The sequence below is a fragment of the Coregonus lavaretus genome (genome assembly GCF_964263955.1).
Source record: "Coregonus lavaretus genome assembly, chromosome: 15".
NCBI lineage: Eukaryota > Metazoa > Chordata > Actinopteri > Salmoniformes > Salmonidae > Coregonus > Coregonus lavaretus.
Window position 1 is genome coordinate 38463606 of NC_140002.1, and position 21556 is coordinate 38485161.

Genomic DNA, 21556 nt, shown 5'->3' on the forward strand with positions numbered 1-21556 from the left:
ATCTAGATGTCGCGTTGGGGATAACAGTTGTTGACAACTGTAGCATTTTAGCTAAGCTTAACCCTAACCCTTTTCTTAATCTTAACCTCATTCTCATAACCTGCTATGTTAATTATCCTAACCTGCCACATTAGTTCTCCTAACCTGTCATGTTAGTTCTCCTAACCTGTCACGTTAGTTCTCCTAACCTGCTATGTAAACAAACCACCAGTGCCAACAAACCATCAGTATCACCACACAGGGCATGCAGGGGCCCCCCAGATAGCATATGAACACATCAGTTGAGGGCCCCCTGGAGGTTGGGGACTGCCCAGATAGCATATGAACAGGTCAGTTGAAAACCTCAACAATATGACTGTAAGTCGCTTTGGATAAAAGCGTCTGCTAAATGGCATATTATTATTATTATTATAACAAATTCGGCTGTGGGGTTGTGGAGGTAGGTGCCCTGGGGGCCCAAATGTGGTAGTCCGGCCCTGCCCTTCCCATTGAACTAGTGATTGTGAAATGTAGTCGAATAGGGCGATGTGCAAGGTTCATCAGACTGTTCCAATGTAAAAGGAGGATTTGCTCACAGGCGCACATCAAGTGCACAATATCTAGGCTATGATATAGCCACTCTAGGCCTAATTAAAATGTAGCATTTATGTAGGCCTTTTAGAAACTGACGCTCGGTTACGGGTTGGCTATGTCTCGTAACTAGGTGACGTCAGCTCTAACCATCGACGATGAAATGTGCAGGTGAACACGGGATAAACACATGAACCAAAAGCAAGAAGGGAGGAGAGCAAAATTATCTGGCAAACATAATTTCTGAATGGTGGGATGAAGATTTATTTACGGATAAATTGCGTGCTATGCTATCGGATTTAAGAACCCATATAGCTGCATCAGGAGGTATAGCCTAAATTGCCTATCAAATAATAACGCGACGTCTCTCTTGCAACTTATTTCCTCCCATCATTCTTCCCCGCTCGATAGTCCATGTTGGCGCCAATGGAGTGACCCAATGGAGCGACTATAGAGAAGGCTACTGTAGAGAAGTAGGCTAGGCGACAGCAATAAATTAGCAATACACCCACATGTGGCACTGGTGACTTAACGGACACCCGAGAAACAACACCAGAAAATAGGTATTTTTTTTTCACTGTCCTTGATCGTGTGACAAGACCCGTAGGATAGGATCGAATCAAGCCGTTCGGGCAATGGTAGGTGGTGCGGTAATAACCTACCAGGGGGGATGCTTGATGCTCGAAGACGTTTGCTTTTGGAGGATCGTATTCATACATGGGGCTTGAGTTGTCATGTGGGGCGGTCCCGACTCTGGACCCCCTGATCGTGGGAGTCTCGGCCAGATCCCGATGCTCACGGTCAAATCGTAGCTTGTGAGGAACAAAAGAATGCCTACGGTGAACGTGACCGGAGAAGCGCCCCTACTGAACGGGGGCAGAAGAGAAGAGGTAGAGCGTTGGTATAGGTTAGGTTGTTTGGGAAGTGTTTGTGTGTGCTCGCGCGCGCCCGCACCTGCGTGTGTAATTGTGTATTGTTGGACGCTAGTGCATAGGTAGCTTCGTCTCGCAACTAGGCATTTATATTAATATTTAAATTAACGATTCTGAATTTTACTGTATTGTTTACAGATGCATAGTGCCTAGTTGTGGGACGAAACTACTGCATAGGCTACTGTATACAGGCTAATAAGATGAACATTTTCAGGCCCATATAGAATGTGCGATTGCAGGAATATTTAATCCATATCATATTAGGTCTGCACTGCATGGAAAGCTCAAGCTAATATGTTACTCAGCCTCAGTTACCAGTCTACTGTAATCAGGGCAGCTCACTCAGTTACCCACTTACTAACCAACATGTTGAGCACAAACAGACCTCTGCATCTCTGGTGGGTCCGAGTTATAGCAGAGTCCCAGTAGGCTACAAGAGACGAGATCAGTCACGTTCTTATTTTTAGTGCGTGTATTTTACAAGGTTACTTGAAGAGTCACCCCTAACTAATGGAGGGACGCAACTGCATTGCAGTCGAAGTGGAGGTGAACGATTTAGCTCCCCCTCATCTATTTGCTGGACCATATGAATGCGACATACAACTGATTGATAATATCATTAATTATTAAACTCCTCATAATCATGATTAGGACACTGATCTTCTCTGGGGATTACTTGTTATAATGAACGGTATAGCATAAGGCCACATTATAGTCTAAGATCACTAATTATGGTCTGTCTGAGTAGTAGTCCTCAGAGTTGCTGAGCTATAACCTCAGATCTTATGTTACAGGGTGATCGATAAAAGAGAGACAGAGATGGAGATTGTGCAAAAAGTGGAGAGCACTATTGAGTTTTGATAATGATTGTATTATACTGACACATCCATATCAATGCTCTTAAGTGGGCCTGTTTACATAAGCAACATGTCTCATGTTATAATGCCCTACTTTCCCATGAGCATGGTTGATATGTGCACATCTGATGTCAAGATGTCCTGTCAGGGTAAATCAGCACACATCTGTGTGTGGTAATGTGCTTTTTTGGGGGGTTACATTTCTACTTGAGGGGCCGGTTGAGTGAAACTGCTCTATATTTACCTACATAAACCCACTATCTATCTCTCTCTGTTGTTGCATCAGGATATGTTACATTTTGGGGGATTTATTTCTATAACAAGAAATAAATCCCCCCTCTTTATTGATCTGCCCGGTACCATTCCTCGTTTTCAGGCTGGTCTCATAGACTAGGCGTAACATAGTAATAGAAAATTCAGGACACTCAAATTAGTATGATATGTTACAATTGGTATGGTTACATAAGACAGAAGGTCACTTAAGGCTAAAACAAAAGGAGGGTGGGTGGTTGGTTGGATGGATTGGGGGGTTGGTGGCATATACAGTACCAGTCAAAAGTTTGGACACACCTACTCATTCCAGGGTTTTGCTTTATTTTTACTATTTTCTACATTTACATTTACATTTACATCATTTAGCAGACGCTCTTATCCAGATTGTAGAATAATAGTGAAGACATCAAAACTATGAAATAACACATATGGAATCATCAAGTGTTAAACAAATCAAAATATATTTTATGTTTGAGATTCTTCAAATAGCCACTCTTTGTCTTGATGACAGATTTGCACACTCTTGGCATTCTCTCAACCAGCTTCACCTGGAATGCTTTTCCAACAGTCTTGAAGGAGTTCCCACATATGCTGAGCACTTGTTGGCTGCTCTTCCTTCACTCTGCCGTCCGACTCATCCCAAACCATCTCAATTGGGTTGAGGTCGGGTGATTGTGGAGGCCAGGTCATCTGATGCAGCACTCCATCACTCTCCTTCTTGGTCAAATAGCCCTTACACAGCCTGGAGGTGTGTTGGGTCATTGTCCTGTTGAAAAACAAATGATAGTCCCACTTAGCCCAAACCAGATTGAATGGCGTATCGCTGCAGAATGCTGTGGTAGCCATGCTGGTTAAGTGTGCCTTGAATTCTAAATAAATCACAGACAGTGTCACCAGCAAAGCACCCCCACACAATAACACCTCCTCCTCCATGCTTTACGGTGGGAACTACACATGCGGAGATCATCCGTTCACCCACACCGCTTCTCACATAGACACGGCGGTTGGAACCAAAAATCTCCAATTTGGACTCCAGACCAAAGGACAAATTTCCACAGTCTAATGTGCATTGCTCGTTTTTCTTGGCCTAAGCAGGTCTCTTCTTCTTATTGGTGTCCTTTAGTAGTGGTTTCTTTGCAGAAATTCGACCATGAAGGCCTGATTCACACAGTCCCCTCTGAACAGTTGATGTTGAGATGTGTCTGTTACTTGAACTCTGTGAAGCATTTATTTGGCCTGCAATTTCTGAGGCTGGTAACTCTAATGAACTTATCCTCTGCAGCAGAGGTAAATCTGGGTCTTCCTTTCCTGTGGCAGTCCTCATGAGAGCCAGTTTCATCATAGCGCTTGATGTTTTTTGCGACTGCACTTGAAGAAGCTTTCAAAGTTCTTGAAATGTTCCGTATTGACTGACCGTCATGTCTTAAAGTAATGATGGACTGTTGTTTCTCTTTGCTTATTTGAGCTGTTCTTGCCATAATATGGACTTGGTCTTTTACCAAATAGGGCTATCTTCTGTACCTTGTCTACCTTGTAACAACACAACTTATTGGCTCAAATGCATTAAGAAGTAAAGAAATTCCACAAATTAACGTTTAAGAAGGCACACCTGTTAATTGAAATGCATTCAAGGTGACTACCTCATGAAGCTGGTTGAGAGAATGCCAAGAGTGTGCAAAGCTGTCATCAAGGCAAAGGGTGGTTATTTGAAGAATAGCCACACTTTTTTGGTTACTAAATGATTCCATATGTGTTATTTCATAGTTTTGATGTATTCACTATTATTCTACAATGTAGAAAATAGTAAAAATAAAGAAAAACCTTTGAATGAGTAGGTGTGTCCAAACTTTTGACTGGTAGTGTAAGTCTTGCAATCCAAAGGTTGCGTGTTTGAATCTCATCATGGACAACGTAAGCATTTCAGCTAATTAGCAACTTTGCAACTACTTACCATGTTAGCTAACCCTAATCTAGCCACCTAGCTAACGTTAGCCACAACAAATTGTAATTCGTAACATAACATACAAAATGGATGATGGACATCCAGAAATTAATACATACCATACCAAACGTAACATTTCATACTCATTTGAGTATTGCATATTTTCGTTTACTATGTTACGTCTAACCCTGAGTCCAGGTTGTCATTTTGGCTACTTGCTTTGATAGTTGATAGGTGGATATGTTGCCCTTGTCCTTATGACTGTAAGAAGGAGCAAAAATGACTTTCCTACTGAAGTAGTTTCTCTAATTCTGCAACAGTGTTACAACAGAAGTAGTTTCATAGTGCTAATGTCAATATGGAGTGGAAGGAAAAGCAATCAAGTGGGAGAGAAATAGCACAGTGGAAAAAACATGATGTTTTAACCATTATCAAACATCATGTATAGTAAACTACCCATCCCTCTCTCATTCTCTCCCCCTCCCTTCATCTCTTCCTCTCTAATTGCCTTTAAGTGGGGGATGAGTGCGGAGTTGACTCATCATTAATATAGATAGACAGACACACACAACATCTGTAATAAGTGAGCAATTGAGGCACTTAACTCTAGGTTCATGGTGAACTGAAATGGTCTCTCCCATTGACTCAGCGTGCTCCCTTGTCCTTGTAATGCAGTCACAATGAAACCCCTGCACCTCTGCCAACAGGAACACACCTTCTCACAGCTACCGTTTGGACATCAGCCTGCCTTTTAGGAAAACAAACCTTCCCTGCAAGGGCACTGTCATGGCTGCGAGAGGCCCATTTGACTGCTTAAAAAATTAAGCAGATAGACAGATACTCTGAGCTCAGCAATTATCTATCTGTATCTCTGTCTTTGTTTGCCTTTTGGTTATTTTCAATGCTCTTTGTGTGGCCAAGAGTGTCACTGCATGTTTCGCTCTTCCACTTTGCTCACTGTCCATGTGCATCCTCCCATGGGGAGCATGAATGGCCATAGTACCACTAACCTCCACTGGCAAAAGAAAGCGGAATGCACTCTCCTTCTTTCTCGCTGTTGATGAGGTTTAAAAGCATCAGCCTCATCCAGTGTCCACTAAAACCAAGTGTTTAAAAGGGGCTGCATGGTTTGGGTTTCACTCTGCCTGGAAATGTGTCCATGCCTCCAGAGACTGGAATGGTCCATCTCTGGAAGAGCAGGGGAGCGCGACAGGACAACATTGATGTTTGTTAATGTTGTTTGACATAAAAGCCATTATGATTAATGCCCAATCATCTGTATTCTTATGGAATACACTTTAATATATATTCTGTTTTTTCTGTTTCTGTTTCTTGCAGAAAAATCCAGTTTTAACACCCTTTCCTTGTTTTTTTGCCTCTCCCATTGTATGTCCTTCAATCCTGTTCCTCTGCTTTTTATCTCCCCTCATACGAGTCATAATGTTTGATGTTTTATCATCATTAAAACTCCATTCCCACCACTTACGCAAAACATTTTTCAATGTCCTTTTCACATCCCTTCCTTTGCCCAACTTTTAACCTGTGCTCCTGATCCCATCACTCAAACTCGGTTACCTTACTCATTTATAAAATCTCAACCAACTTTCTACCCATATTTGTACCCAACCCTCCATCCCCCCACCATCCGCTTTACCTTGTCTCTTATCCCTTCCCCCCTGTAGCAACGTCCCTGTAAACAGACCCTTCCCGGGTCCCTATGCCGAGAGTCCCACTGGAAATGCCTGCTCCTCACGCTGCTGATGTTCTGCTGTTTCGCCACGCTGGGATGGTGCTCCTTCTACCGCGTCACTGTCATGGCTGCCGATGAACACGGCCTCTACTATGGCGTCCGTGCCCGCCTCTACCATGACAGCCCCTGCTCCAACGGCTACGTCTACATCCCGGTGGCCTTCCTGATCATGCTGTACCTGGTCTACCTGGTGGAGTGCTGGCACTGCTTCTCTAAAACATCCGCACTGACCAGGGTGAGGATCAGCAAGGTGTACAACAGGGTCCAGAGGCTGCAGCAGGCCATGCCCTGTATCTGGTGGAAGGCCATCAGCTATCACCATGTGAGACGGACACGGCAGGTGACTCGATACCGCAATGGCGATGCTTACACCACCACACAGGTGTACCATGAGCGGGTCAATACACATGCAGCCAGCTCTGAATTTGACTATGCCCGACATGGTGTCAAGGACGTATCCAAGGAGCTGCTTGGCCTTCTGGAACACCCGGCCGTACGCCTTCATTTCACCAAATGTTTCAGCTTTGCCAGTGCCCGTGCCGAGGCTGCCTACCTCACTCAGCGCGCCCGCTTCTTCGCAGAGAACGAGGGTCTGGATGACTATATGGAGGCGCGGGAGGGCATGCACCTGAAGAACGTGGACTTCCGTGAGCACATGCTAGCCTTTCCTGACCCGGCGTGGCCACCCTGGTTCTCTCGTCGGCGCATGTATTGGTTGATCTCAGCCCTGATGTTGTCCTGGCCACTACGTGTGGTGTCAGAGTACCGCACAGCATATGTTCACTACCATGTGGAGAAGCTGTTTGGTGAGAATGAGGAAGTCAATGACAATGACAGCACTGAGATGGGCAACTACCGCTCAGGCCAGGAGAATGGGCAACGCGGTGGCCCCAGATTACGTGTCATATCGAGGGTCAACACTGTGGACATCACTGAACTGGAGTGGCACATTCGCTGTAACCAGCAGATGGTGCCCAGTTACTCCGAGGCCTTGCTGATGGACCTGAACACCAATAACACAACCTCTTTGCCTTCTGCGTTCACCGGGGCAGCACGTGTCCCTATGAGGCGGAGCTCCAGCTACGTCCTCCAGAGCTGCCCACGCTGCTGCAGGTCCACCAGCAGCTCCTCGCTCCCCTCGCGAGTCAGGGGGAACGTGGTAATGGGGGCGGGATCTTTGACATATGGGACAGTGGGAAGGATGGGAGGAGGAAGGCTAGCCCTCAGCCGCAGTGGATTCTCTCTGGGCCGTTTGCACACGGTGCGCCAGGCCTGCCTGTTTCACTCCCGGAGCCTTGGTGCAGGGATGGGGAGTCGAGGGGACGAAGGTGGTGGGTTTCTGGGGCTGGGCCTCCGCCGGGCTAACGAAGAGAGCAGAGGGGTCCTGGAGTCAGAAGGATATGAAGAGGACGAGAATAGTCTTCAGCTAGAGGAGGATAGAGAGCAGGAACTAGAGAGAGTGAGGGCTGAGATCATACAGGGAGTGGCCTGTGTGACAGAGACACCACCAGCCTATCAGGAAGCTCTCCACTTGCCTGTGTTGATCATCCATGGTGAGGAGAGCTGTCATGGAGGGGAGGACCTTGACGCAGGATAGTCACTGTGATTGGCAAAGGTGATGTACAGTAGAGCAGATAAGTAAATCTGCTCAGGATGATGCAATAAATTAGAGAGAGAGAGTAGAGGAAAGGAAAACAGGGATGGAGGAAAAATGTGTAGCGATATAGAAAGGGTTGTTAAAGAGAGGGGTACGGAAGGAGAAAGAAAATAAATGGTAAAATCATGGTTTCCAGACCTGCGAGAAAGCAGTACTGTTAACAAAATGTGTAGGAAAACAAAACTATTGTGTCACAGTAGATTAAATGACAATTATGTAGTTGCTCTTCCTAAAGAGACTGTGTAATATGTGTGTCCCATTGTCCACAATGAACAACAATCGCTTTGTACCTTTGTTCATGAATGTACGGAAGTATCAAGGAGCTGCTGAGTTAGCACTTTACATCAGGAGTAGTTCATTTTCCACCAAGCTATTAGATTAATTCAAGGGGCACTATATAATGTGTAAACTTACAGAACTCCCTGTTAGAAGTGGAGCAGAATTCTCATGCCAATAAAAAAGTGATTACCATTCCACAAAGAGAGTATAGTAATAAGATTTGATATTAATTTGAGATCTTAAATAATACATTTAACCAATACACTGTAGTAGTGATGAGGCTTATGTCACCTATCGCCTTCCTCGAGATCATGCAGATCCAAGAGGCCAACAATATTGTCCATGATATGACATCAGAGATATAGTAAATCCTTTTTTAAGAGTTATATGCACATATGGCTATGATTGAGCAAAGATGCAGTAGTAGCTAATTTATGAGAAACGTCATGATTTTTTAAGAATGCAGAATGGTATACATTAACACAAAGGATTGTTTATGTACGACCCACAAGACCTTGAACAGGCATGTCCTTTTTGCTCAGCCTTGTGACTCCCTGTCAGATGAAAACATTAATTTGCCCCCTCACAGACAACAGGAATGTGGAGAAAGACATACTTTCACATTTTTGACATGGATCAGGGGGAACAGGAGATGGATGATGATGAAATAGAGAGAGTTATGGAGAGAGCAATTGTCCCATTTTATGCTTGTAAGATTATTCCTTTAATAAATAAAAAATCCCTCTCAGCAATTTGTCCTTCACCACAATTCTAAAGGGGTTTTCCCATGTCTCAGTTCTGCCTACTGTTGTAATTATACATCATGGTCAAGTATGGATTTAATGCAGTAGAGTACATACTCACACTACCCCAACGCCCCACCCCTCACTCAGCTGATGCCATTAGGAGCACCATATGTGATTGATGCTCAGAAGGCTTGGGACCAGAGCCAAAAATAGAGTTTTACCTGGAATTAGGAATTCAAGCAAAATTCTAAATGCAATATTTATTTCAAGAAATGTATTATCTACCTTTTATTCTGATAATCAAACAACATACCGACAGCACATCATTGGCATAACGCACAGTATGTTTCGCTCAAGTACAACAATACAATTACAGATGGACACACCAATAAAAACACTGTCACTGTCACGATCGTCGTAGGGAATAGACCAAGGCGCAGCGTGATGAACGAACATGTTTAAACTTTATTATCTTTAGTGATAATAGACAACAATAAACAAAACAAGAAACGACTCGTGAAGTCCACGGTAACAATGACCAACACGGAACAAGAACCCACAAACACAAAGGGAAAACAGACAGTTTAAATATGGCTCCCAATCAGAGACAACCAACGACAGCTGACACTCGTTGCCTCTGATTGGGAGTCACTCTGGCCAACATAGAAATAAACACAACAGAAAGAACACACCCTGGCTCAACATATAGAGTCCCAGAGCCAGGGTGTGACAGTACCCCCCCCTAAAGGCGCGGACTGCGACCGTGCCTCAACTTGAACAAAACAGGGGAGGGCTGGGTGGGCATTCCTCCTCGGCGGCGGTTCTGGCTCCGGCCTTGCCCACCACCCTCCAATAAACCCCCCATAGCGCCCCTGGTCCAGTCTGGCCCCGCTGGCTGGAGCGGAACTGGACGCAGCAGGAGCGGTTAGCTTCAGCTCCGTAGTGGAGCAGTTGACCGGTACCTTACCAGGCACCGGTGACCCAGGCACGGGTTGTGCTGGACTGACGACGCGCACCCCTGGCTTGGTGCGTGGAGGAGGAACGGGCCTTACCAGGCTGACGACGCGCACCCCTGGCTTGGTGCGTGGAGGAGGAACGGGCCTTACCAGGCTGACGACTCGCACCCCTGGCTTAGTGCGAGTAGCAGGAACAGGCCGGGCCGGGCTGGCGACGCGCACCCCTGGCTTGGTGCGTGGAGCCGGAACGGGCCGGACCGGGCTGACGATGCGCACCCCTGGCTTGGTGCGTGGAGGAGGAACGGGCCTTACCAGGCTGACGACTCGCACCCCTGGCTTGGTGCGTGGAGGAGGAACGGGCCTTACCAGGCTGACGACGCACACCGTAGGCTTGGTGCGTGGAGCAGGGACAGGCCGGGCTGGGCTGGCGACGCACCCCGTAGGCTTGGTGCGTGGAGCAGGGACAGGCCGGGCTGGGCTGGCGACGCACACCGTAGGCTTGGTGCGTGGAGCAGGGACAGGCCGGACCGGGCTGGCGACGCACACCGTAGGCTTGGTGCGTGGAGCAGGGACAGGCCGGGCTGGGCTGGCGACGCACCCCGTAGGCTTGGTGCGTGGAGCAGGGACAGGCCGGGCTGGGCTGGCGACGCACACCGTAGGCTTGGTGCGTGGAGCAGGGACAGGCCGGGCTGGGCTGGCGACGCACACCGTAGGCTTGGTGCGTGGAGCAGGGACAGGCCGGACCGGGCTGGCGACGCACACCGTAGGCTTGGTGCGTGGAGCAGGGACAGGCCGGACCGGGCTGGCGACGCACACCGTAGGCTTGGTGCGTGGAGCAGGGACAGGCCGAACCGGGCTGTGGAGACGGATAGGAGACCTGGAGTGAAGAGCGGCCACAACCCGTCCTGGCTGAATGCCTACCTTCACACACTCTGTGTGAGGCATCCGCACAGGACGTACAGGGCTGTGTACCCGTACTGGCATACCAGCACGTGACACTGGAGCAGGATATCCGGGACCGCGGAGAGGCATTGGAGACCACGAGCGTTGAGCCGGCACACTCCGTCCTGGCTGCATACCCACCTTCGCACGACACGTGCGGGGTGCTCGCACAGGACGTACAGGACTATGCCGGACCACTCGTGGCACAGTACGCCGCTCCGCATACCGCGGAACCTGCCCCGTCCCATGCTGCCATGCCTGAGTACGGGAAGTTGGTTCCGCTCTCCATCCAGGCTCCGCCAACCTGCCTTCTGGCCCCCCTAACCCGGTGGCCTCCTCTCCAAATCGCCCTGTGGCAGCCTCCTGCTGCCCAGCCGCCCATGCCGTGTGCCCCCCCCTAAAAATTTTTTGGGGTTGCCTCTCGTCCGTCCGACGATGACACTGCTGACGCCGCTGCTCCTCTCTCGCCAGGGCCTTAATCCTAGCCCAAGGTCCCTTGCCCCCGAGCATGTCCTCCCAGGACCACGATTTGCCCACCTGGGCCATCGCCAAACTCTCCATCTCCTTTCCCGGCGCTTCCTCCCATGTCCAGTCCAAGATCTGCCCCTGGACACGCTGCTTGGTCCTTGTAAGGTGGGTTCTTCTGTCACGATCGTCGTAGGGAATAGACCAAGGCGCAGCGTGATGAACGAACATGTTTAAACTTTATTATCTTTAGTGATAATAGACAACAATAAACAAAACAAGAAACGACTCGTGAAGTCCACGGTAACAATGACCAACACGGAACAAGAACCCACAAACACAAAGGGAAAACAGACAGTTTAAATATGGCTCCCAATCAGAGACAACCAACGACAGCTGACACTCGTTGCCTCTGATTGGGAGTCACTCTGGCCAACATAGAAATAAACACAACAGAAAGAACACACCCTGGCTCAACATATAGAGTCCCAGAGCCAGGGTGTGACAGTCACCCAGGTAAAACAGCATGCTAAGACACACTTCTTTACATCAGCATACACACATCCTAGTAGGTGCACAAATTATTAAGCATAATAATAACAGTAAAATGATCAATGGTAGTGAATGTGGACTGACATTTCAAAGAATGGCCATGTAAACATTTACAAGTATGAAGATATTGACATGGTCGAGGACAGAGGTACCGAACAACTAAATGTGTTGGGTGACTCAACTCAATCCCATCAACACTCTAAAACCACACCTTATCTTGAAAAGACTCTTGCATGTATTCATTCTGCTGTATCTAATGTGTTACCAATACAAATTCAAATTGTTGTTGATGAACATGATGATGATTATGATGGTGTTGGTGGTACAGAAGCACTAATAAAGTAGGTCTGAATATATCTACATGTTCTGGGAACTGATAATAATGCTCTCTATATTGACTGAGAATCAAAATGCAATCTATTTTATACTACCGGTATATGGGAAATAACATCTCCCCCTAGTGACAAGTACAGTACCTGTTTGAAATAGCATGAGGCCTACTGTGACCGTTGTTGTAACCAGTGTTGTTGTACCTACACATTGTAACCAGATTTATATATTTTAAAGAATTAGAAGTGTTGGTTTTGGTTCTCACTAATTCCATGCATGACTGTCTGCATGCAAGCAAAGCGACCAATCTCATTTCATTTGGCTCCTACTCTCCCTCCCTCCTACACCAAGCTGGTTTTAAAGGGCTAAGCACCCGTCACATTTCATATGACAAATGAAAGTCTGCACATCAACTGCATGGGAATCTACCAGTAATTGTTAAGTATAAAGTACAAACAATTCAGGTGAAGAGGAGAGAAGAAACTGCTGCAGCACATGTTCCATTTGCAGATGTGAGCATTTTCACACTGTAAGTGGCCCTTCCAAGTTTATAGACATACATACAGTATTGTGAGTTTGTATAAATCAGAGCAAAATGTTTAAACTCTGAAAGCAAAACGTTGTACTATGCAGTTATGCAATAACTTTGGTGACCACAATGTAATTATAATGCAATTCTGCAGGTAGTTATACTGAAATATTATGTTTTATTGTCACACACAACGTGTTATCCACAAATTACTTTGGCTTCACTTATGACGCCAGATGTAAAACTGTCATTTTGTGGTTAAGAAAGTATCTGAGTGGTGGAAATGTGTTGCCTGATGTTAATAGCGCTGTAGGGGAGAGATACGCTCCACAGTAAGCTGCTTGCAGACGTCTCATGGGCTGATGAATTAGACTGATGCTGCCGTCATGAACATTTCAGTATTTATTAACATTTACAGTAGGGTGGCTGAAATCTTATCAAGTGGTTTTAAGATAGTGTTGAATCACTAAGCTACACCTTGGTGCAAATCCAAGTAGGATGTTTTATGCTCTACTTTGGTTGTTGCCAGATCAGTGTGTGTGTGTGTGTGTATCCTTAGTGATTTTTCCTTCAATATTATACTTTCCCCCAGCCCATACAATGTCTCAGGAGCAGGTGAATTCCGTTTTGAACAACATGTAGAGCCTGTTGGCAGAGGCAGCGCGGCTAAGGACAGAGTATCATGAGCAGATCACCCAGTTGGCCCTAGTGATAGCTCAACAGGGGGAAGAGGGCCAGGGCCTGGGCCAGCAGATAGAAGCTAGACATGTTTAACATACGCAGGCTGCTGGAGCAGCTCCTGGACACCAAGGCCGCCATTGAAGCAAAAGAAAGACAAGCTCGCAAACTCAGCAAGCAACTGTAAGAGATTGAGAGGAAGAGGGAGTGAAGAAGAGGGCAGTGAGGAGAGGGATGGATTGATGGTGAGAGGAGGGACAGAATGTAGCAGTGAGGAGAGGGATGGATTGATGGTTAGAGGAGGGACAGAATGTAGCAGTGAGGAGAGGGATGGATTGATGGTTAGAGGAGGGACAGAATGTAGCAGTGAGGAGAGGGATGGATTGATGGTGAGAGGAGGGACAGAATGTAGCAGTGAGGAGAGGGATGGATTGATGGTGAGAGGAGGGACAGAATGTAGCAGTGAGGAGAGGGATGGATTGATGGTGAGAGGAGGGACAGAATGTAGCAGTGAGGAGAGGGATGGATTGATGGTTAGAGGAGGGACAGAATGTAGCAGTGAGGAGAGGGATGGATTGATGGTGAGAGGAGGGACAGAATGTAGCAGTGAGGAGAGGGATGGATTGATGGTGAGAGGAGGGACAGAATGTAGCAGTGAGGAGAGGGATGGATTGATGGTTAGAGGAGGGACAGAATGTAGCAGTGGTTGGGAATGGAGATTTACTGTAGTTAATACCATTTATAAAGGTTGTGATGGAGTGAATCTGGAACAATGTTTTTTATTCATTTGCAAACCTTTTTGTCATAAAATGTTCCCATGGTAACTCATATTCAGTACTAGAAAATAACTATTAACAATGTAACTGTACTTCATTAATATAGCAAGGACAGATTTTGTTTTGACAAAAACATATGTTACACTTCACAGGAAATATTTGTCTTTCACAGCTGTTACATCAATCAGTGCAGTATACATTGAGCAGGTCATCTTATGTAACAGGAAGGGACTGAATTGTGTAACTAATTAGTTAAACTGATAAGTATACAAAAATGGAAGAAGTTACTTCCAATGTTAATTGTACTATTCCGACTATTCCAAAGGGAAAACACATTGTAGTTAGGGTGCCCCATTGATGGCCTAAATTAGAGGTTATAATGCCTTTAATGTCAGTACAGAGCGGCTTTATTAAAAGGAATCTTAGTTTGATATATTTAATAAAAGTACTTATCCAAATGAATTGGGGCCAATTCAGCTAAATTAAGTAAAACGTTGTCACGACTTCCTCCGAAGCTGCCACCCCTCCTTGTTCGGGCAGGCTTCGGTGTTCGTCGTCACCGGCCTTCTAGCCACTGCCGCTCCATATATCATCATTCATACCGGAAGTGGTCGATGAGGGCCCGCTCCTTCCACCCGGACCCAGCTGCTAGAGTCCGGAACTCCAAGGCGAAGTCCTGCGCAGTCCTCGTCTCCTGCCTCTCGGGGAAAGCCCTGGAATGGGCCAACGCGGTCTGGAATGAAGGAGGAGCCACGTTGGACAACTATGGGGAGTTCGCTCGCCTCTTTCGGGCTGTCTTCGATCACCCGCCTGAGGGTCGGGAGGCGGGCGAGCAGCTGGTCCACCTGAGGCAGGGGACGAGGACTGCCCAGGACTTTGCCTTGGAGTTCCGGACTCTAGCAGCTGGGTCCGGGTGGAACGAGCGGGCCCTCATCGACCACTTCCGGTGCCATCTGCGGGAGGATGTCCGAAGGGAGCTAGCCTGCCAGGACACCATGTTGTCCTTCACACGACTGGTGGACATGGCCATCTGCTTGGACAACCTGCTGGCGGCCAGAGGACGTCCTGGAGGGGGTCGGCCCATTCCAACCCCGCCCGACTTGGATCCCGAGCTGATGGAGCTGGGTGGAGTGGCGATCAGAAAGAGCGGAACATGACAGCGCCAGTGTCACTCTGGTGGCACGAAGGGACATTACACCGCACAACGTCGTCAGCGTTCTTTTGGGTCTGGAGATGGCAGGCAGGGCACTCTCGCATCACCCCAGGTATCGAACACCCACACTCGTTCAGAGCCCTCTGCTGCGCACTTTATCCTACCCATCTACTTTCCTGATCACATGGTAGTTCCCCAGTGTAAGGCGCTAGTCGATTCAGGCGCAGCTGGGAACTTTATGGACAGGACATTCTCACACAGTCTAGGCATTTCATTGGTTCCCCTAACCATTCCACTCCCCATCAGAGCCCTTGATAGTCGACCATTAGGGTCCGGGTTTGTTAAGGAGGTTACTGCACCAGTCACCATGATTACCCACGAGACTCATTGTGAGCAAGTCACTTTCTTTATTATTGAGTCTCCTGCTTTCCCTGTGGTATTAGGTATCCCTTGGTTAGCACTCCACAACCCCACCTTCTCATTGCCGCAGAGGGTTCTCACGGGGTGGTTGCGAGAGTGTCAGGGTAGGTGTCTAGGTGTTTCCGTTGGTGCAACCACGGTGGAAAGTCCAGACAGTACCTCCACCGTGAGCATTCCCCCCGAATACCTCGATTTGGCGTACGCGTTTTCCAAAACGCAGGCGACTAAGTTACCACTTCATCGGGCGGGGGATTGCGCGATAAACCTCCGGGTAGACGCTATGTTTCCCAGGAGTCATGTGTATCCCCTGTCACAGGCTGAAACGGAGGCTATGGAAACATATGTCTCCGAGTCCCTGGGCCAGGGGTTTATATGTCCCTCCACTTCGCCCGCCTCCTCAAGTTTCTTTTTTGTGAAGAAGAAAGACGGCGTTCTGCGCCCTTGCATTGATTATCGATCACTGAACAAGGAGACGATACGATTCAGTTATCCTCTCCCCCTCATTCCTTCAGTGATCGAAGGCAGAGAAGTGTCTGTTTTTCCAGCAGTCCGTCTCCTTCCTCGGATACCGCATTACCACCTCAGGTGTGGAGATGGAGTGAGATCGCATTTCAGCCGTGCGTAATTGGCCGACTCCAACCACGGTTAAGGAGGTGCAGCACTTTCTTGGCTTCGCCAACTACTATCGGAGGTTTATCCGGGGGTTTGGCAAGGTCGCAGCTCCCATTACATCTCTGTTGAAGGGTGGGCCATCCCGGCTCCACTGGTCTGCTGAGGCTGACAGGGCCTTCAGTAACCTGAGGGGTCTGTTCACCTCAGCCCCGGTACTGGCCCACCCTAAACCATCACTACCGTTCGTAGTGGAGGTGGATGCGTCCGAGGTAGGGATAGGCGCTATCCTATCTCAACACTCGGGCACGCCACCCAAGCTCCGCCCATGTGCCTTCTTCTCTAAGAAGCTCAGCCCGGTGGAGCAGAACTACGTCGTTGGTGATCGGAGCTGTTGGCTGTTGTCCGAGCCCTGACCGTGTGGAGGCATTGGCGCGAAGGGGCGAAACACCCTTTCCTCGTCTGGACAGACCACCGTAACCAGGAGTACATCCGGGCAGCGAGGAGGCTGAATCCTCGCCAGGCCAGGTGGGCCCTATATTATATATATATATATAACTATATTTTCCCCGTGTGCCTGTATTTGTTGTTGACGTAACCGTGTACTACGGAATAAACTCTTTATTCTTTGATTTACCCTCCTGCGCCTGACTCCTTCAAATCACACTCTCACAAACGTGTATGGTTGGCTATTACATACTGCAGTGGAATCTAATTACATTACCAATAATTGAGTACATCCTGTTTTATAACCCACTGTTATCCCTGTCTTGAGCTTGGGCCAAAACTAGGTTGTTGCATGCAGGGACACATTGGTCGTGTTGCCCTGCTCAGACGTTGCATGCATCAACTAATGGTTGTGTGCCACATCATAGACTTTGCCGTTGGGCACCAGATTGCTATAACATATGATATGATTAGCTGATACGTAAAATACCTATGTAGGCGTTGTAAGATCTGGCATGCGTCAGCAACGTCTGAGCAGAGGAAAACAACCATTATGGCACCCATCTGGCTATGTGTGGTCGATGGGGTCAGACAGGACGGTGGAAGAAGGGCTCTGTTTCAGACACGCTCCATTCTGACCCTGAGCCTAACCCCTGGCGTTTCTGGACAAACACCACCACCACGATCAGCACCCAGAAGAAGAAGTTCACCCACACAGACTTCTGGGAATGACAAAAGAAGAAAACAGAGATGAAGAATAAAATATTTAAATAAATAAATAACAATGACAACACATGGACTTTAAAAAAGTATCTGTGGTTTTGAAGCAGCTTGTGGTATGATAAGGCAATAACGTTTTGATGTGTTAGTTAATATTATGATATGCACAGTGTCAGGACAGACCTCTGCATCATACAAGCCTGTGTAGAACTGATTTCCATCGTAGGGACTGACCCAGGTTTTATTCTCGGCTTCTTCACAACTGAAATGAAAGAAGTCCTCCAAATGAACAAGAACAGCATACAATATTTCACATTTCACATACAGTATGAGAAAAAGGAGGGTACTGAGCAAAGAGGTGATATGGGAGAAGACAGAACAAAAAACGCAACCCTCTCACCTGGTTATGGAGGGCACATTGTGGAGGGCAGACAGACAGAGGCGGTCCCTGCCGATCCTCAGGGTACATCCTGACACCGCCAGGAAAAACAATATCTTCATACACACCCCCAGAGTCACATTCAGCCATAGTCTTTCCCTGGGGGTGCAGGACAGGAAGTAAAGAAATACAAGTAAAGAAAGTCAACAACAAACAAATCAAATCATTTCTGCTTTGATGCCACACTACTGGGCATGGAAATCGAGATGATTAACACAATTGCTGGGCAATAGAGTCTGTCTCTCACCTCTTGACCTCCTCTTCCACACAACTGGTGTAGATCCAGTAGAGGGTGAGGGAGAGGCAGTAGACGGCAACAGATACAGAGATGGCTGACACAAAGTAGCAGAGGGAGGGATGGCTGGGGCTCTCCAGGACCAGGCCAGATGTGTTGTACTCAACAGTCCCATAAAGAATGCACTGGCCTGTAAAGTGGCCCTGCATGACACACACATAATACAGATGCATTCAGTATAACTATACAATGTATCCTACTGTATGCAATTGAAAGGATGTAATGCACTTTACACAACCTATAACAATGGAAAGTATCTTCACTGGACATTAACAGCAAGAGAGCTTGGTCAGCTGTGGCGAGATACACACGCTCTCAAATTAAACATCCCTTAATAGGCAGCTGCACAGAGCCTGTCTGTCACACACAGACTTCACTGTGTTTCCTGGCCTGGATAGGGATGCACAGGCGAGCTTAATTCAACTTGAAATGGAATGCTTGAGAAATTCCATTCATCCATTCATGTGCACAAATGTATAGCTATATTCTTTTAGGACATTAGATGATGATTATATGGTGCCACTGGGCCATGTGAAACAGCAGGGAGGACTCTGAATGTAGAACTCATGTTTCATTTTCCTGTCTCTCAACACATTTCATTTCAAACAGTCATTGCCATCTGTATCAAAATCCCACATGAAAAATACTGTAGTATACTGTAGTATTACTATATTTATATATAGTAATATATATATCATATATATCGTCTCGGGCCTAACAACACCCGTGCCAATATATCCTCCAAACACCGGCTTCTCGTGCATTATCACTTAACTATAATACGCACTGCAGTGTTTTTGTTTTATTCTCTTTTTTATTCTCTTTTTTTTTGGGAGGGGGGCTTTCTCCTTGAGGAATCTTACTGAACAACACTAAAATAGCAAATGTCCATAACCTGTATTTAGGTAGGACAGTGTTCTGCACGGTTATGTTCAGGACTTCTGCTCTTTTCCATAACCTGTAGGGAACACAATATATGGTATATACTTGGCATGTAGGTTTTTCAGTCATGAGTGGCACAAAATTCAATAATAAGAACTACACGATCGAAGGAAACTACAGTGTGTAGTATAGTATTCTACAGTATACTACAAAATTATGTAGTTAGCACTACACGATCGAGGGATACTACAGAGTGCAGTATAGTATTCTACAGTATACTACAAAATTCTGTAGTAAGTACAACACACAATCGAGGGATACTACAGAGTGCAGTATAGTATTCTACAGTATACTACATTTCTATAGTTAGTACAGTATTTTTATGTGGAATGGTAACCTAATCTATTGCAAAGTCACTGTATTGCAACAATTTTGCATTTAGGTGAAGTCCACTAAGACATTGTATACGCCTGTAGGCCTAGTGGAGAGTCATAAATGATATTCCCTGACTTCACATGATTATCTCTGCTGATTTAATTTATTTTCTCATTATTTGCTCCTAGGCTAGCCCCCATGTTTTGGGTTGTGTTACAAATTCTGAGATTAAAGCAGATAAAGACAACATAATATGGGAGAAAGTTTCTTTAAAATCTGATAAAATCTTCCATAATGGATGTAGCACCCAAAAGTTTGACCCATTGTTGAGAGGACGATAAAAACCTATCCAATGTACAGTATGCTAGACACCTAGCAGTTTACCAATAGCCTAGTGTCGGTTTGAGGAGAGCGACAGTAGACAGTAGCCTAGGCTGTGTGGAAATGTTGTCAATAAATGTCTATTGATAATTTTTTTTGTTATACAGGGATAAAAAGAGTGCTCAAGTTTAGAATGTATCATATGCAGTTGAAAGTTCCGACATTTCAAACATGAATGCATTCGTACCTGGGTGATTGTCAGCGAGGCAGCGGACATTATTCCACAGATGAAACAGCCTGCGTAAAGTACGAGCTCCAAAACGAGCAGCCACGGCAACGCCATCACGAACACCTCTGCAAAGCCATCCTATGATACCCATCGAGGACACTCTAGCACCCGGACAACGCACTCGGTTCCAAGCGTGTTTACTTGTGCGTAAAGGTTTACAATGGAGACACTCGTAACTGCGAGCTCCGACTTTTTTTTTTGCAACAATGTACCCTTTCACGCGTTTTGTTAATTGTAAACCCCAATTGAATATGGCCAAGGAATGCAATGCATTTATTAGAATTGGTTGATTGTAAGATTGGGATGGAATGCTTTATGACTATCTAACAATGTTGTTGTCTTATTAGATGTGAGTCCCGACTCCCGACGACTCCACCAGGATTCCCTATAACCATAATCCAGTTTAGAATTCCATGCACAGAAATGCAAAGCCAATTTTTGCCTCTTGTATTGTTCTCCTCTGAGAGACTGGAAACTGTGTGTGTGTGTGTGTGTGTGTGTGTGTGTGTGTGTGTGTGCATTATCAGCAGTAGCTGTTGTCTGTCTCTGGAGGTTTGTGATTAATTAGTAAGTGTTCCCGAGTGATGACAGAACATCTTTCAGCAGAACATTTTTTTTCTTTGCTGATTTGCTAAATGAAGCTACTGTTTAACTACTGTTTTAAGCTACTAATTTCAATCCCAAAAATGTTTCTTCCAAGTAAAATTAAAAATATATATAGACACCTTAACTTCATACTAATGTTCTGTTTTCCACAATGTAGCCTAAACCTGAGCGACCGGGAGGTGGATGTCTCAGACATTTCATATCCGCTGTGCAGCAAAAGAATGAAACGAACAAATAACAGGAGATCAAATCAAAGCCCCTGCTTAGATTAGCAACAGTGGGGGTTGAACGGATGGGTGAGGTTATGGGCTTTGATACTTGAAAGACTTCCCACTGGGCACTCCACGTAATTTCAACGTGGAAATGTGTGTAATTTTAGGTTGAGACGTTGACCAAAGCTTGAAACCCTAGACCTACAGTGCTATGAAAAAGTATTTGCCCCCTTTCTAATTTTCTCTTCTTTTGCATATTTGTGATACTGAATGTTATCAGATCTTCAACCAAAACCTAATATTAGATAAAGGGAACATAAGTGGACAAATAACACAACAATTACATATTTATTTCATTTATTTCAACACCCAATTCCCCTGTGTGAAAAAGTAATTGCCCCCTTACACTCAATAACTGGTTGTGCCACCTTTAGTTGCAATGACTCCAACCAAATGCTTCCTGTAGTTGTTGATCAGTCTCTCACGTCACTGTGGAGGAATTTTGGCCCACTCTTCCATGCAGAACTGCTTTAACTCAGTGACGTGTGGGTTTT

The 21556-nt window shown here is 46.2% G+C and overlaps 1 protein-coding gene and 1 pseudogene across 2 annotated transcripts; one reads left to right on the forward strand and one right to left on the reverse strand.

Annotated features, from left to right (window-relative positions):
* The first annotated feature begins 1304 nt into the window (after window positions 1-1304).
* On the forward strand, window positions 1305-8000 carry LOC311142430 (transmembrane protein 151B-like; annotated as a pseudogene). Its single transcript has 2 exons — window positions 1305-1460; window positions 6257-8000. The product of its transcript is annotated as a transmembrane protein 151B-like (transcript).
* A 9450-nt stretch (window positions 8001-17450) lies between these two features.
* Window positions 17451-20238, reverse strand: tmem179bb (transmembrane protein 179Bb; the record flags this gene model as incomplete). The annotated part of the gene is made up of 5 exons (XM_084177580.1): window positions 17451-17585; window positions 17767-17845; window positions 17984-18121; window positions 18270-18460; window positions 20143-20238. The coding sequence occupies 5 exons, from the start codon at window positions 20236-20238 to the stop codon at window positions 17451-17453; spliced, it is 639 nt and encodes a 212-aa protein (XP_084033706.1).
* Between the last annotated feature and the right edge of the window lie 1318 nt (window positions 20239-21556).